The sequence below is a fragment of the Geotrypetes seraphini genome, chromosome 12 (assembly GCF_902459505.1).
Source record: "Geotrypetes seraphini chromosome 12, aGeoSer1.1, whole genome shotgun sequence".
NCBI classification, from domain to species: domain Eukaryota; kingdom Metazoa; phylum Chordata; class Amphibia; order Gymnophiona; family Dermophiidae; genus Geotrypetes; species Geotrypetes seraphini.
In genome coordinates this window covers 23025543-23041637 of record NC_047095.1, presented here as the reverse complement: position 1 = coordinate 23041637, position 16095 = coordinate 23025543, and the positions used below count along the sequence as shown (strand labels likewise).

The window sequence follows — 16095 nt, the reverse complement described above, 5'->3', positions numbered from 1 at the left end:
ATTTTATAATGATGATAAACAATACAAACACCATTTGTAAACCAATCCGTAATATTACAATCTTTCAATAAAGCATATAAAAAAAAAAAAAAAAGGGAGAAAACCCCCTAACATAAATATATCTCAATCCCGCCACCCTACATAAAGTAAACCAATATAATCAATAATATCCCCCATCGAATAAACACCATGAGGGAGTCCTTTCGTTGTTCCTTCAAAAAGACTCCCAATGAACCACACCTCCCCTCACCCTCTATCCCACCCTCCCACCCCACATGAGGAAATAATTAAATGTACTGAAATATTTTGTCCCAAGTCCGCCTTTGTAAGTCATAATAACCATAATGCTTAGCAGCTATACATTCCATCTGTGCAAGTTTTCGCAATTTCTCTAACCATTCCTCTTCTGGTGGAGCGGCTAACTTCTTCCAATATAATGCTATTAAACATTTGGCCGCCACCAACCCCATTCTGACCAGTTTTGTCTGCCAAGGAACTTCTCTAACATTATGTAACCCTAACAGACAAACTTGAGGTGAAAGTTGCAATGGATCCTGGATCCACAATGTCAAAGATCGTGTAACAATAACCCAAAATTTCTGAATCACCCCACAGTCCCACCAAATATGCATAAAAGATCCAGGGCTCTTACCACATCTCCAGCAAGAGTCTGAAACTTGAGGGTACATAATATGTAACCGTGCAGGTGTGAAGTACCAGCGTGTTAAAATTTTATAAGCATTTTCTTGGACCAATATACAATGAGATGCTTTCTGTACCTCCATACAAATACGTGACCAATCATCTGCAGAAAGATGCAGCTGGAGGTCCCGTTCCCACTGTTGTTTAAAAGGAAAGGAAATCACCACTCTACCGCGCAAGAACTTATAAAGAATGGAAATCGGTCTCGGTACTCTACTCAACAAAAGCCATAAGTTTTCCAAAGATTCAGTCCCCTGGGGATTCCCTTTATCCCAACTTTCCGAGATCATAAAATGTCTCAATTGCATGTATGCAAAAAATTCGCCTCTTAACCCAGGCTTCTTAGTCACCAATGCATCAAAAGTAGGTAAGCATCCCCCAACTAGTACATCTCGAAATGTAAGAATCCCCATAGATTCCCATTTCCGAAACGCCCTCCTTTCCAATCCTGCCATAAACCGCGGTTCCCCCTTGATAGGAGCCAGCGTGGAAACTCCCCTACCACTCTTTTCCCTTTGATATAAAGAACCCCACATCCGTACTAAATGACAAAAGAACGGGTTCCCTTGCCCCTGCAATCGCTCTGACAGCGAGGAAGAGATCCACAGCCAATTATTCAGTGTACAATGCGGAACATAGCTTTGTTCTATTTGAACCCCAGGTTTAAACACTGCGATCTTCCAATCCAAAATAAAACGGAGTTGTGCAGCCTCGTAATACCAGTGCAGATTGGGCACTGCCCGTCCCCCATCTTCCCTAGCAGACCAAAGTACTTGTTGACTCAACCTGGGATGTTTCCCTTGCCAAATAAAATATCGAAATTCCTTATGCAATAGCTTCAAAAGCCCCCTCGGCACCGCTATGGGCAGCGTTTGGAATAAAAATAATAGACGGGGTAAGATATTCATTTTGACAACAGCTATACGCCCCCACCAGGACAACCACAAACCCTTCCAAGCTTGCAAGTCTCTCCGCACGAAACGCACTATCTTAGAGTAATTGAGATCATAAAGACACGATAAATCAGATGGAATCAAAATACCAAGATACTTAAGATGCCCCAGTACCCGCCTCACCGGAAAGGTGTCAGCCAACCTCTGCGCCTCCCCCTCCTCCAAAGAAATATTCAAAAATTCGGACTTGTCCATGTTGATCGTAAAACCAGATAGACCTCTAAATGTCCCAAATACCTCCAACAACCCAGTCAGAGTAGTCTCCGGGTCCATCACATAAAAAAGAATATCATCTGCAAATAGCGCCAATTTATGTTCCCGATCTCCAATATGAATTCCTCTAACTGCCCCCAAATCCCGAATATAACAAGCCAAAGGTTCTAAATACAAAGCAAACAGTAAAGGGGAGAGTGGACAACCCTGTCGGGTCCCTCTTGTAATAGAGAAGAAATCTGTATAAAGCCCATTAATTTTAATACAAGCCCTCGGTGTCAAATAAAAATTCCTTATCCATTTTTCATACATTCCCCCAATTCCCATCCGTTCCATTACTGCCCATAAAAAGTTCCAATTGACCTGATCAAAGGCCTTTTCAGCGTCTATGGATAATAGGACCATTTTACTATTTTGTTGCTGTGCCTCCCAGATCAAATGTAAAGTTCTACGTATATTGTCTCCCACTTGACGCTTCTGGATAAATCCAGCTTGATCAACATGGACAAGTCCCGGTAACACTCGTCCCAATCTCAATGCTAACACCTTCGCCAAAATTTTAGCATCAACATTTAATAATGAGATGGGACGATATGCTCCACACTGCTCCGGGTCCCGTCCCGGTTTCAACAATACTGTGATCCCTGCTTCTCCCATAGTAGATGGCAAAGAGCCCCCGTCTCGCACTCCATTACCAACCCTCACCAACAGTGAAACAATCTGCTCCCTAAAGGTCTTATAGAACACATTCGATAACCCATCTAATCCCGGAGATTTCCCTCCTTTCAAACCCCGTATGACCCCAGACACCTCCCCCTCCGTTATGGGAAGATCCAACCTCTCTTGTTCCAAATCCGAGAGCTTTGGCAAAGGGACCATATCTAAGAAATCTGAAATCTTAGATCCCTCACTCAAGTTGTCCCCACGATACAACTCTGCAAAAAATGTAGTAAACTGGTTATGTATATCCTTATCAGTCCTATACCTAACTCCATCAGTTCCACGAATACTCTGAATAGTAGCAGACATCCTTCGAGCTCGCAAATAGCGGGCAAGCATAGCACTAGACCGATTTCCATTCTCAAACATAGCCTGTTTCAATTGTGTCTTTCTAAAAGCTAAATCCTCCAGTTGCATTTGGTGTAATTCCAATCGAACTTTACTCAAGGCCTCATACACCCTAGGCCTAGGATCTAATTGATGCTGTTTTTCTAAATCCACCAATTGCTCCCTCAATCCCAAAGAGCGCTTAGCTTTGTCCCGTTTTTTACGGGCCCCCCATTTAACAAAAATACCCCGAATAACAGCTTTCAGTGCATCCCAAAGTGTCCCATCCCTTACTTCCCCATTGTCATTTATATATAGATAGTCTACAATAGAATCCTGCACTTCTTGCAATACAATAGGGTCCCCTAAAAGTGATTCATTTAAACGCCAAAATCTGTTACCTGATTGTATCCTAAGTCCCTTGCATACCACCCAGACAGGAGCGTGATCGGAGATCTGAATGTTACCAATCTCCGCCTCTTGAATCCCGCCCCAAAGATTTCTATGTACCCAAATACCATCTATTCTCGTGTAAGTCTGAGTAGCATTAGAGAAATGAGAATAAGTCTTCTGAGTACCATGTAGCAATCTCCAACAATCCACCAATCCCAATAGATGCATAAACCTAATCAAAGCCTTACTATGACGTCGGAGAACCACTCGTCCCCCTTTGGAGTGATCTAATGATAGATCTGGGCACACATTAAAATCCCCTCCACAAAAAATCGCTCCCCTTGCGAAAGCAGTCAAGTCATCTGTGAGACCAGAATAATAATGTGATTGATCAGTGTTAGGCCCATATATATTAATAATAGTAGTCATTTTATCCTGTATCTTACCCCGTATAGCTAAACAGCGTCCCTCCCTATCTTTGAAAACCTCATCCACCTCCAGCCCTATCCCCTTACGAACCAAAACAGCTAAACCCCCCACCCTCTGTGTGCCTCGAGCCCTATGAGTCCACACTTGATCATAATGTTGAGTGTGCAGTAACCGCTCGTCCCTCGATCTTAAGTGAGTTTCTTGCAGCAAGCATATATCCCACTTCAGCCGATGCAGTTCACGAAAAACTATACTACGCTTTCCAGGGTTATTTAATCCATTAACATTCCACGAGCCTAGGACAAGAGAACTATCATTCCTCAAGTGACCCCCCCTAACCCCACCCCCCCTACCCCCTCTCCCCCCCTCCCTCCCCCCCTGCTGTCTATACGACCCTGACATGCCCAAGATCTGGGCAGCCAAGGAGAAGAAGTAAGGTCTCCCCCCCACAGAAGGCAACTGAGCCCTTTTATACTAGCGTCACTCATCCATACCCCAAAAACCACAAATGCCCATTACAATGAACAACATCCGTAATAGTATAAGTAAAATAATAATAATCCCACAGACAATAATTCTTGTCATGGAAAACTCGTACTAAATTCTATACATAACCTCTTTCTGAATATGCAGAATCAAATTAGTCATTTCAAAAATCAATCTAAAGAACCCCTGGCAAATGCCAGACTCCCCTAAACTAGGACCGAACGTCCTAGAGAAAAACGGGGAGGAAGCAAAGAAAAAATGGGTAATAATCCCCTCAATCCATCAGGTCTGATCCTTTAAATGCCGCTTCCCCGCACGTCCAACAGTGGACCAAACTCCAGTAGAACGCTTCTCCGCCTTCTTAGATACAGGCACTGGAACCTCAGGAACATTCTTGCACCCCATTTCCTTCAGGGCTGCCCACGCCTCATCCACATCACCAACACGTTTGGATTTGCCATCAATCGTGATCCATACTCCAAAGGGAAATAACCAGCGGTAGCGATGGCCCTCAGCTCGCAGCAATTGCGTTATCTGTTGAAAGTTCCGACGTTTTTGCAGAGTGGTCCAGGCTAAGTCTTGAAAGATGCCCACCGAGATATTATTCCAGCGGTATTCCTGCTTGCGCCTCGCTATTTGTAGAATGCTTTCTTTAATCCCAAAATCCTGGAAGCAAGCAATAATGTCCTTAGGCCCTGTGCTTCGTGCAGGACCTAAACTGCGGTGTGCCCTCACCAGCACTATTGGATCAGTCAGGGAGCCATGTGCTTCAGTGAGTAAATCAGCACAGATCTTTTTCACCACTGCAGCCCCATCCTTATACTCCTCCAGCTCTGGAATGCCCTTAAAACGCAAGTTGCATCTGCGTGATCTATTTTCCAAATCCTCCACCTGAGATTGCAACATCTGGATGGAGGATGGCATTTGATTCAATTCAGCTCGCATATTCAGCAGATCTTGTGTCATCTCCGAAACGCGATCTTCCGTGTCTCCCACCCGACCTCCCAACTCGGCCACCTCAGACCGCAGTTCCGTCATTGCAGCTTTTAAATCCTGGCGAACACCCACCATTTCCTTCTTAAGATCTCGAAACCACTCTTGTAATACTTGGGGGGTGATCGCTTCAACTGGTGCGCTCTCGATGGCAATCTCTTCCTCGTCCGATTCCACGTGCGCCGGCGCCATTTTTTTTTTTACATCCCGGCAGTCCGCTACTGCCCGCGGTTGCCGATTTCTCCCCTTCAGGCAAAGGGAATCGAAATTTGTCCAACTTCTTACGGGTCTCCATCTCCGCTGTTGTGCCACAGTATCATAAAGAATATAACTCCTTCGGTCAGAACGCTGCAATTTTAATATTTCTCCCGTGCCTCCACGGAGCTCTCTGTTCAAGCAGCCATCCTGTGAGCTGACGTCACTTCCTCCCCCTTAAAACTTTATTTATCCAAAGTATTATGTGATTTACAATAAAATATATGTCAATACAATACAATGTCCATAAAATAAAATGAATCACATTAATAATCATCAAATTATATTATATTCCTTGAGTGTATTTTGTGTCATCTGTCAAAAACTTATACTAAATACAAAAGCAGGGAGGAAGCTGTTGGACTTAATAAGATTCCACATCTGAGGAAATCTCTACCTGTCCTCTAAATTCCATGCACCAAGGCCTCACTCTTCCAAAACCCCAATTACTGCCCTGGAGGAATTCTGTGTAACATTTTTGAAAATTCTACGCACAATATTTAAAAATTCTGCAAAATTCTACATTGTTTGTAATGTTTTTGCACAGAATTTCCCCATCATAAGGCCTGAAATTCCCTCCTGCCTTTTTCCTCTTCAGGTTGAGGGTTTCCTGGTTCCTTCTCTCACTAACTGCAGTTCTCTCTCCACTGACCCCTAATTCTGTCTACCCCCAAAGTCTCCTCCCATATGCAATGCCCCCGCCTCTTATTCTCTGTCCCACCACCACACTCCTACCTCTTATTCTTCTTTCCCCTAAGTACTCAGTCCCAATCATTGTATTCCTCCTCTACCCTCCCCAGAACTCCTCAAACCTGAGTCCCCCACACTGATATCAGCTTGCCACCATCTCACCTTAGTCTGCCTCCAACCCTCTCCATGGCAATGATGACACATTCACTATGCTCCAACCCTCTTCCTACCCTCTCCATGGCATACTCACCTTGCTCTGCTCTCCCTCTTCTATCCTTCCGATGACATACTCACTATGTTGTGCCCCTCCAAATCTCCCCATGGTACATTCAGCAAATATCAACTGCTCTCTCTCCCCTCCCACCCGCACCGCAGGAATTGCCTGGCAGGAGAAGAAAGTGAACCATTGCACATCAGATCACATCCTCCTCCTCTGCCAGCTTTGAGCCAACTGTTTATATGAACCTTGGGGCCTTTCTACAGCCCTACAGTTCATTTCCTCCTTCTCCTGCTGCACAATCTCTACAGGGGAGAAAGGAGAGGGACCCAATGCTGGCACTTCACAAAATTATATGGGTGTGGAGGAATTCTACACAAATTCTGCACTGGGCTGAATTCCCTCAGGAGTAACCCCAACCCAGCAACAGCTTAACAGCCCAAAAATAGCCAAATAAAAGCAAGCCAGGATATAGAGGAGTGAAGGTAGGTAAAAAAACAAACAAAACATATCTACATGGCAGCAATATTCAGCCACTATTTGAGTAAGCTTAAACTAAATGGATACTGCCAATGTGGTCACATACCAAACACCATCACTTATTATCTATTTAAATTTAACCAGACAGAAATATTTAGCATTGCCAAACTAAACTCTAACCATACTCCCGGAATGCCTAAATTAGTATAGTTGCTTGAAGTCAGAGTAGAAATAAACTTGCTTGGGAAGTGCATAGGACCTTTTGGTCTACACCTCTCTCAGTGACACTGAAAAGCACAAGAAGGGCTCTCGGGACATAGTGCATATACAGAGGAAAAGAAAAACAACACACTTCTTCCATTGAGTTCAGTGGAATGAGGGCATAAAATAAAATAGAAATACATATTGGAAAAAGTAGATTTAGATTCCAGAAAAAAAGTTTAGCACATGCAACTATTCTCCTCAAAGGTTTTAGAAACTAATGCATACCCTTTAAAAACATGTTTCCACTAAATGAAGCATTTACCTGCATTAGAAGAAGACCAACTATAAAAGCACTTCCTTGACAGTAACCAACTTCTCGATCCACTAAAGAATAAGCCTAGAAGCAAAAATGTTATAGAAGTAAAACATTAACACAAGGCCAAAGGTTACCACTGAGAGAAAATGCACAAAGCTCTGGGCAACCCAACAACAAAAGCTGGGTTGGGAGCAATTTTCTTTTGCAGAGCTATGCTCAGCACAACAGCATACAAATCATATGCATGCTAATCGTGCTGAGTAGCCCAGTAAAACATGGGAGGAACTTTATCTGGCACCTGCTCAGAAGAGCAAAGCAGTAGGCAAAGTTCCTCCCCTCATCCCCCTTCCTGTCACAATAGGCTCCCTCTGCTCTTTCCTTCCTTCAGCTTCCCCTGTCAGTTCAGCTGATCATGGCTCTGGAGTCATGTTCAGTTGAACTGGCAGGGGAAACCCCAATCAAATGAGCTGGCTTTGCTCTCCCAGAGTCACTCAGCTAAACAACAGGCTCTCTTGGTTTTTTAAATTTATTTTTTAACCTCTACTAAACAATAGGTTCACCTGGGTTTTGTTTGTTTTTTTTTAACCTGTGCATTCCCTTCTTTTCCCTTTGAGTATTACAAGGAGTACAGGCAGTCCCCGTTTTAAGAACATCTGACTTATGTCGAACACTTACTTAAGAACCGGGGTCCTGCCTCTCCCTTCCTGTGCCAACGTGCCCACCCTTCCTCCTCCTTTCCTTGTCCCAATGTGCCCCTCATTGTTCTTCCATCCATTCTGCATCCCAAATTCATGCCTCTTTCCTACCCTCCCTCATATGGGTGTTTACATTTGCTGGCCAGCAGCCTCTTCCCAGTTGCACTTCTCTTCGCAAAGCCACGAGCAGCAGTTCCTGCACACGGCCTGTGGCTGACCCAGAAGCCTTCCCTTGACATCAGAGGGAAGGCTTCCAGGTCAGCAGTGGGCCACATGTTGGAAATGCAGCTGTGGCTTTGCGAAGAGAACTGCGGCTGGGAGGAGGGAGCTGACCAGAGGAGGTAAACACCCGCGGGAGGGAAGGAGGCACAACGAGGCTCGCATTGGGACACCCGCGAGAGGGAAGGAGGCACGATGAGGCTCGCATTGGGACACAGAAGGGAGGAAGAGGGTCAAGTTGGGATAGGAAGGAAGAGGGGATGCATTGGCACACAAAAGGAGAAGCAGGGTCGCGTTGGGACACAGAAGGAAGGAAGGGAGCACAAACTTCAGACTAAGGATGGAAGGAAGGAAGGAAGGAAGAAAGATGGGAGGGGCATGAACTTGGGACACAGAATGGAAGGAGGAAGGGGAGCATAAACTTGGGACATAGGACAGAAGAATGGAGGGAGTGAGGCAAAGAGATGCTGAGGTGGGGAGGGAATAGAAAAGGAGAATTATTGGGCATGGGTATCTGAGTGAGAGGGAAAGAGATGGTGCACATGGGGAAATGAAGAAAGAGGAGAATTGTTGGGCACAGGGAGGAAAAGACAAGTACTGGATATAATGGTGGGAGAGGAATGGGGTATAGATGAATAGGGAAGAGAGAGATAAGAGAGAGAAATGTTGGATGTGGTGATGGAGAGAGAACAGTGGGACAGATGAAATACAAAATTACAGTATATACTCGAATATAAACTGGGATTTTTAGGCCAAAAAATTGGCCCAAAAATGAGGGTCCTGGTTTATATTCAGGCCAGTGCCCCCCTCCCAGAATTATTGCAGGCTGCCACCAGGCTCTGCACCCTATCCCCCCTCCCTGCCCTCATACCTCCTCTGCCGATCCCTGGTAGTGCAGCGGGCAAGAGCGAACTTTCTGCGCTCCTGCCCCGCTGTTAACCCGGTCAGTGGTGGCTGTCGCGAGATTGGGTTTCTCAGCCACTGAGCAGCACCGAGTAGGAGCATGCTTTGGCACTACTGCTCAGTGCTGAATGGCTTCTTGACTGGCTCCTGAGAATTCTCATACAAATTCAACTTAACAGTTTAAAAAACGGAACTCATTCTTAACCCAGGGATTGCCTGTACTCATTTAACTACTAATGAGCTCCTTGTAATGCATTTGTTTAGGGTTCTCAGTGACTGCTACCAGGATCAGTAAAAGCCCAAGAACCCTTTTGAGCATAAGAAGCAGAGCTTTCTTGCAAGTAAGACTGGCTTTCACCAGTCTTACTTTCAAGGAAAGCTTTTGAGCATCCGAGCCTCAGTGTGTGCTAGCAGCTTTTTAAACACGAGCCCCATCTTCAAACATGGTTCTAAGTTAGGTAGAAATTATCCAGCAGAATTTAAATTGTGTGTGGACAGCCTGGAAAAGATTTCCACCCATTCTTTTCAGATCTGGACCACAAAGCAGTAAACTACACTATCTTTTAGCACAGTAGTTTAAGCATTTCCCATACTAATCTTACTTCCAACACAGTAAAAACTTTAGTGCAGTAGTTTAACTGCTGATTTTCCCACACTTAAAGTGCAGTTAGCAAGCAAAACGATGAATTTTAAATTGCTAAGAGAATACCTGGCCTTAGTCACAAAATAAGAAATAGAATTGAAGACTATTTTGAAAATTAAAAGATGAGCAAATCCTGGAAATAGGAATAAAGTTTCAGGCTTTTTACTCCAGGGCCATTCTCAACAGCTCTACAGGTTGAACACATTCCAACATCTTATCCATTTAAAAGAGGGGGTCAATTTTTCAAAAATGGACATCATATGAAAATGAGTATCTAATGAAAGATTAAGATCATACCTTTGATAATCTTCATTCTGTAAATTCACTGAGGAATCAAAACGATAGATATTTTATCCTTCTGCTCTGACCCCGTGGGACAAAAGATAGGCAGATGAACCTCCTGGTTGACATGGAAATCTAAAACCACTTTCAGAAAAAGGAAGGAACTGTATGGAGGGAAATCCTCATCTCCATGATCTAGACAAAGGGCTTTCTACAAGAGAGAGCCTGCAGCTCAGAAATATGCCTTGCTGAAACAATCAATGTTCAAAAAGTGTGTCTGGATCAATATAAGATTTTAATAACTTATGATAAGTTCAAAAAGGACACCTCAGCCCCACCACTCCACCGCATGTAATATTTTCTATAGCGGGAAGCAAATTGTGGTGCTTCATCATTGGCTGTCACTTTTTGCTTTTGCACTATTGTTTTTTGTTATTTTTTATATATATATGTGTATTTACTTTTAAATTTTTATATCTCAATAATTTAAAGAAATAAATATTTCCTTAACACTAAACATTCTCAGTGTCATAGTGTATAGTTTAAAAGTAAGTAGTACTTATCTCAGCCAACACCTAGGGAGTCTGACCCGACATGTTTCACACAACCAAGTGTTTTATCAAGGGTCTCCCTGTGAAATATAAAGCAAAGGGTGTCATATATACTTAAATGTCACCCCTCCCCTATCTAAAGCATATTAGAAAATTTTATATTCGCATATATTTAACCTTACACTCACCAAAGCTGCCGCTGTCATCCGACTCCATATCTAAGTGAGAAAAGATGGCGGCGGCGGCCCTGATCCAGAGTTTAAATCCTCCCTCTCAAACAACTATAGTAAACGCCCCCCTGCAGTTCATTGGTCCAAAAATAGGTTACATCAGGGAACCCCATTCTAATTCGCTGTTCAGGCCATGAGGCTCAACTGTGTCAAGTGAAAAAATAAGCCTTTGCTCGTTTTCATTAAGTTTAACCTGGTCACATCCCCTATCCCACCCTGTCACCTTCTTTATGACACGCCATCTCAAGTCCGCAATAGTATGTCCCACCCTCAGCCAATGGTCTACTAAGGGGGCCTGCAACGTCCATGAGGCTTGACACAGTTGAGCCTCATGGCCTGAACAGTGAATTAGAATGGGGTTCCCTGATGTAACCTATTTTTGGACCAATGAACTGCAGGGGGCGTTTACTATAGTTGTTTGAGAGGGAGGATTTAAACTCTGGATCAGGGCCGCCGCCGCCATCTTTTCTCACTTAGATATGGAGTCGGATGACAGCGGCAGCTTTGGTGAGTGTAAGGTTAAATATATGCGAATATAAAATTTTCTAATATGCTTTAGATAGGGGAGGGGTGACATTTAAGTATATATGACACCCTTTGCTTTATATTTCACAGGGAGACCCTTGATAAAACACTTGGTTGTGTGAAACATGTCGGGTCAGACTCCCTAGGTGTTGGCTGAGATAAGTACTACTTACTTTTAAACTATACACTATGACACTGAGAATGTTTAGTGTTAAGGAAATATTTATTTCTTTAAATTATTGAGATATAAAAATTTAAAAGTAAATACACACATATATATAAAAAATAACAAAAAACAATAGTGCAAAAACAAAAAGTGACAGCCAATGATGAAGCACCACAATTTGCTTCCCACTATAGAAACTATTACATGCGGTGGAGTGGTGGGGCTGAGGTGTCCTTTTTGAACTTATCATAAGTTATTAAAATCTTATATTGATCCAGACACACTTTTTGAACATTTATTGATAGTGCTTTTGGACTGGATAAGACATTTACTTAAACCACATTGCCATTGTTTAAGGTTGCTGAAACAATCGCCACGATGAACACTGTCTTGACTGTAAGGTCTAGAAGGGATAAATCCTTAAGTGTTTCAAAAGGAGCTTCTGCAAGCCCCTTCAGCACATTTCAATTCTAAGTAGGAAAAGGCTGTCGCAGGGGAGGCCGCAAGCAAAACACTTCCCCCCCCTCCCCACAAAGAAATCTGGTCACATCTGGATGAGCCGTAAGCATATTGGAACTGTTATGCATGCTGAAACAGGAAAGACTAGCCACCTGTACCTTGAAGGAAGTCATGACCAGGCCCTTCTCTTGACCGGCCTGAAGGAAAGCCAAGACCACCGGAAAGGGAGCACAGAACAGCTCCACCTGGTCCCTGGCACACTATTGTTGGAAAGCCTTCCAAATCTTGGTGTAAGCTGCCATTGTAGAGGGCTTCTTGGACCTCAACAGAGTGGCAATGACCACATCAAAGTAACTCTCTAAATCAAGGCCTGGGACTCAAGAGCCATGCTGGGGGTTCTCCATGGGAACTGGACCCTGAGTGAGGAGGTCATGATGAAGAGGAAGCTTGAGCTTCCTGTCCCATTGATGTCAGATAAGATCTGCCTACCATGGATGGTGAGGCCAGTCCAAGGCCATCAGGATCACCCGGATCAAATCAAGTTTCAAGTTTTTATTAAAATTTGATATAATCGCTTATTTTGTTTTACTAAGCGAAATACAATAATAAAAGTCATTAAAACACACAAAAAAAGAATAAAACATACTATTTATAATTTCAGAACTAAATATAAAATAGGGTAAACAAATCGACATACAAACCAACTAATACAGAAGGGTAGAGGGGGAGGAACTACAATTTAGTTTTTTAAAGTTCAAAAGAGTAACAGTAAGGAATGTACAATAGGGTAGAGGTTTAAAAGAGGAAGAAGAAAAAAAAGAAGGTAAAGAAAGAGAGAAAAGAAAGGAGAAATGAGCGGGAGAGATTAAAAAGATATTAGATTAATAAAAAAACAAACCCAAAATTAAAGGCTGAAAGCGTCTTTAAATAAGAAACTTTTCAGGTTACTAAAGTGGGTCAGATTAGCTTCCTTTCTTAGATGTTGTGGCATACCATTCCAGAGCTGGGGCGCCATCACCAAGAAAACGCCTTGTCATCGAGTCCCTATTATTGCAAATGACTCAATCCACCATGGGCCAAGGCAGGAAGATGTAAAGGAGATCCTGAGTTGGCCAGGGCTGAACCAAAGCATCTAAGCCTAAGCTTCCTGGCTTTGTTCTGTGACTGAAGAAGTGATTGACTTTCGAGTTCTTGGCTGAAGCCATCAACTCTACCTTTGGCCTGCCCCAACAATGCATGAGACAAAATGCTCTCTGAGAGAGAGACACTCTTCCAAGTCCAGGACTTGGCAACTGAAAAAGTCTGCTTGCACATGTTCCACTCTGGTCATGAGAGTAATCCACTCCGTAACTCAAAGAGGCATGCCCTTTCTTCAAGCTTCTGCATGAAGCCACCAGCACAGGCTGCAGCATGCTGGTTCCATCCAAGGAAAGAGCATGACACTGAGGGGACCAATGAAACAAGAGGGACTCCTGCAGAGACCGCATATGTGCCCTGGCACATGGCACAACATCCAGGGAGGCCACCATGGACCCCAACACTTGAAGGTAATGCCAAGCAGTGGGGTTCAGAAGCACCAAGAGAGTCATGATCTGTATCTGGAGCTTTTGTTTGCGTGGCTTGAGAAGAAAAAGAAGCACTTCTGCACAGTTTGCATACAGAAATAAAAACTTAGGGGGCTCTGTGTTACATTACATTACATTAGTGATTTCTATTCCGCCTGTGCCTTGCGGTTCTAGGCGATTACAATTAGAAGAGATCTGGACATTACCGAGAGAATTACATAACAACGAAACAAGTAGTTTACATATTGTGGTAGAGAATTACAAATTAGAGGATATCTGGAGTTTTTCCGATAGAATTACTCAGCTAGATTCAGTAATTACAGGATACAGTGGAGAATAACAATATATTTGGGTAACAGAAGAAAGTTACCTTACTTGAAGGGATAGGATTGTTGGATAGCGATGGGTGATGCTTATTTGGGAATCTAATATTTTGGCTGGTGAGGTTCGAGGAGTTGACTGATGTGTTATTCACGGGGGAGAGAGTGTGTGCGATTAGGGAGGAGCTTGGTAAGTAAGGACGCGTTTTTTGAATAGGAATGTTTTGATTTCTTTTCAAAATACTTTGATGTCTGTTGTATTGATCATCAGATTGGTGATGGTGGGGTCAATTTTCGCTGCCTGTGTCGCTAGAAGGCTGTCGTAAAGTTTCTTACGTCGGGTATCTTTATGAGGGGGGAAGGTGAATAGGTTCTGAGTTCTCCTTGAACTGGGTACTCGGTAGTGGTAAAGGCGGTTGTTTAGGTAACTGGGGGCGGTACCGTGGGTTACTTTAAATAGTAGGCAATAGAGTTTGAATTGGGTTCTTGCTTTTATCGGGAGCCAGTGAGAGTCTACATAGGCGGGGGTGATGTGGTCAAATTTGCTAAGAAAGTAGATGAGTCTGATGGCTGTGTTCTAAACGGTCTGGGGATTGGAGGAGAGCGGATGTGGTCCCTATTCATAAAAGTGGTCACAGGGATGAAGCAGGAAACTACAGGCCGGTGAGCCTCACTTCAGTTGTTGGAAAAATAATGGAAGTGTTGCTGAAAGAAAGGATAGTGTATTTCCTTGAATCTAATGGGTTACAGGATCCGAGGCAACATGGCTTTACAAAAGGTAAATCGTGCCAAACGAACCTGATTGAATTTTTTGATTGGGTGACCAGAGAGCTGGATCAAGGACATATGCTAGATGTAATTTATTTGGATTTCAGCAAAGCCTTTGATACAGTTCCTCATAGGAGGCTGTTGAACAAACTTGAAGGGCTGAAGTTAGGACCCAAAGTGGTGAACTGGGTCAGAAACTGGCTGTCGGACAGACGCCAGAGGGTGGTGGTTAATGGAAGTCGCTCGAAGGAAGGAAAGGTGAGTAGTGGAGTCCCTCAGGGTTCGGTGCTGGGGCCAAACCTGTTCAATATGTATGTAAGTGACATTGCTGAAGGGTTAGAAGGAAAAGTGTGCCTTTTTGCAGATGATACCAAGATTTGTAACAGAGTAGACACCGAAGAGGGAGTGGAAAATATGAAAAAGGATCTGCAAAAGTTAGAGGAATGGTCTAATGCCTGGCAACTAAAATTCAATGCAAAGAAATGCAGAGTAATGTATTTGGGGATTAATAATAGGAAGGAACCGTATATGCTGGGAGGAGAGAAGCTGATATGCACGGACGGGGAGAGGGACCTTGGGGTGATAGTGTCCGAAGATCTAAAGGCGAAAAAACAGTGTGACAAGGCAGTGGCTGCTGCCAGAAGGATTCTGGGCTGTATAAAGAGAGGCGTAGTCAGTAGAAGAAAGAAGGTGTTGATGCCCCTGTACAGGTCATTGGTGAGGCCCCACTTGGAGTATTGTGTTCAGTTTTGGAGACCGTATCTGGCGAAAGACGTAAGAAGACTTGAGGCGGTCCAGAGGAGGGCGACGAAAATGATAGGAGGCATGCACCAGAAGACATATGAGGAGAGACTGGAAGCCCTGAATATGTATACCCTAGAGGAAAGGAGAGACAGGGGAGATATGATTCAGACGTTCAAATACTTAAAGGGTATTAACGTAGAACAAAATCTTTTCCAGAGAAAGGAAAATGGTAAAACCAGAGGACATAATTTGAGGTTGAGGGGTGGTAGATTCAGGGGCAATGTTAGGAAATTCTACTTTACGGAGAGGGTGGTGGATGCCTGGAATGCGCTCCCGAGAGAGGTGGTGGAGAGTAAAACTGTGACTGAGTTCAAAGAAGCGTGGGATGAACACAGAAGATTTAGAATCAGAAAATAATATTAAAGATTGAACTAGGCCAGTTACTGGGCAGACTTGTACGGTCTGTGTCTGTGTATGGCCGTTTGGAGGAGGATGGGCAGGGGAGGGCTTCAATGGCTGGGAGGGTGTAGATGGGCTGGAGTAAGTCTTAACAGAGATTTCGGCAGTTGGAACCCAAGCACAGTACCGGGTAAAGCTTTGGATTCTCGCCCAGAAATAGCTAAGAAGAAAAAAAAAAAAAAAATTTT

The 16095-nt window shown here is 43.6% G+C and overlaps 1 protein-coding gene across 12 annotated transcripts in view; it reads right to left on the bottom strand.

Annotated features, from left to right (window-relative positions):
- Nucleotides 1-16095, bottom strand: part of EVI5 (ecotropic viral integration site 5) — a 363365-nt gene that overhangs the window by 295211 nt on the left and 52059 nt on the right. For all 12 annotated transcript variants that reach the window (XR_004536596.1, XM_033916075.1, XM_033916071.1 and 9 more), the window contains one exon: nt 7385-7459. Coding sequence is in view for 11 of the 12 variants with exons in the window: in XM_033916075.1 (XP_033771966.1) it covers nt 7385-7459 (75 nt within the window). In the remaining variant the exon portion in view is untranslated. The remainder of the gene's footprint in view (nt 1-7384; nt 7460-16095) is intronic.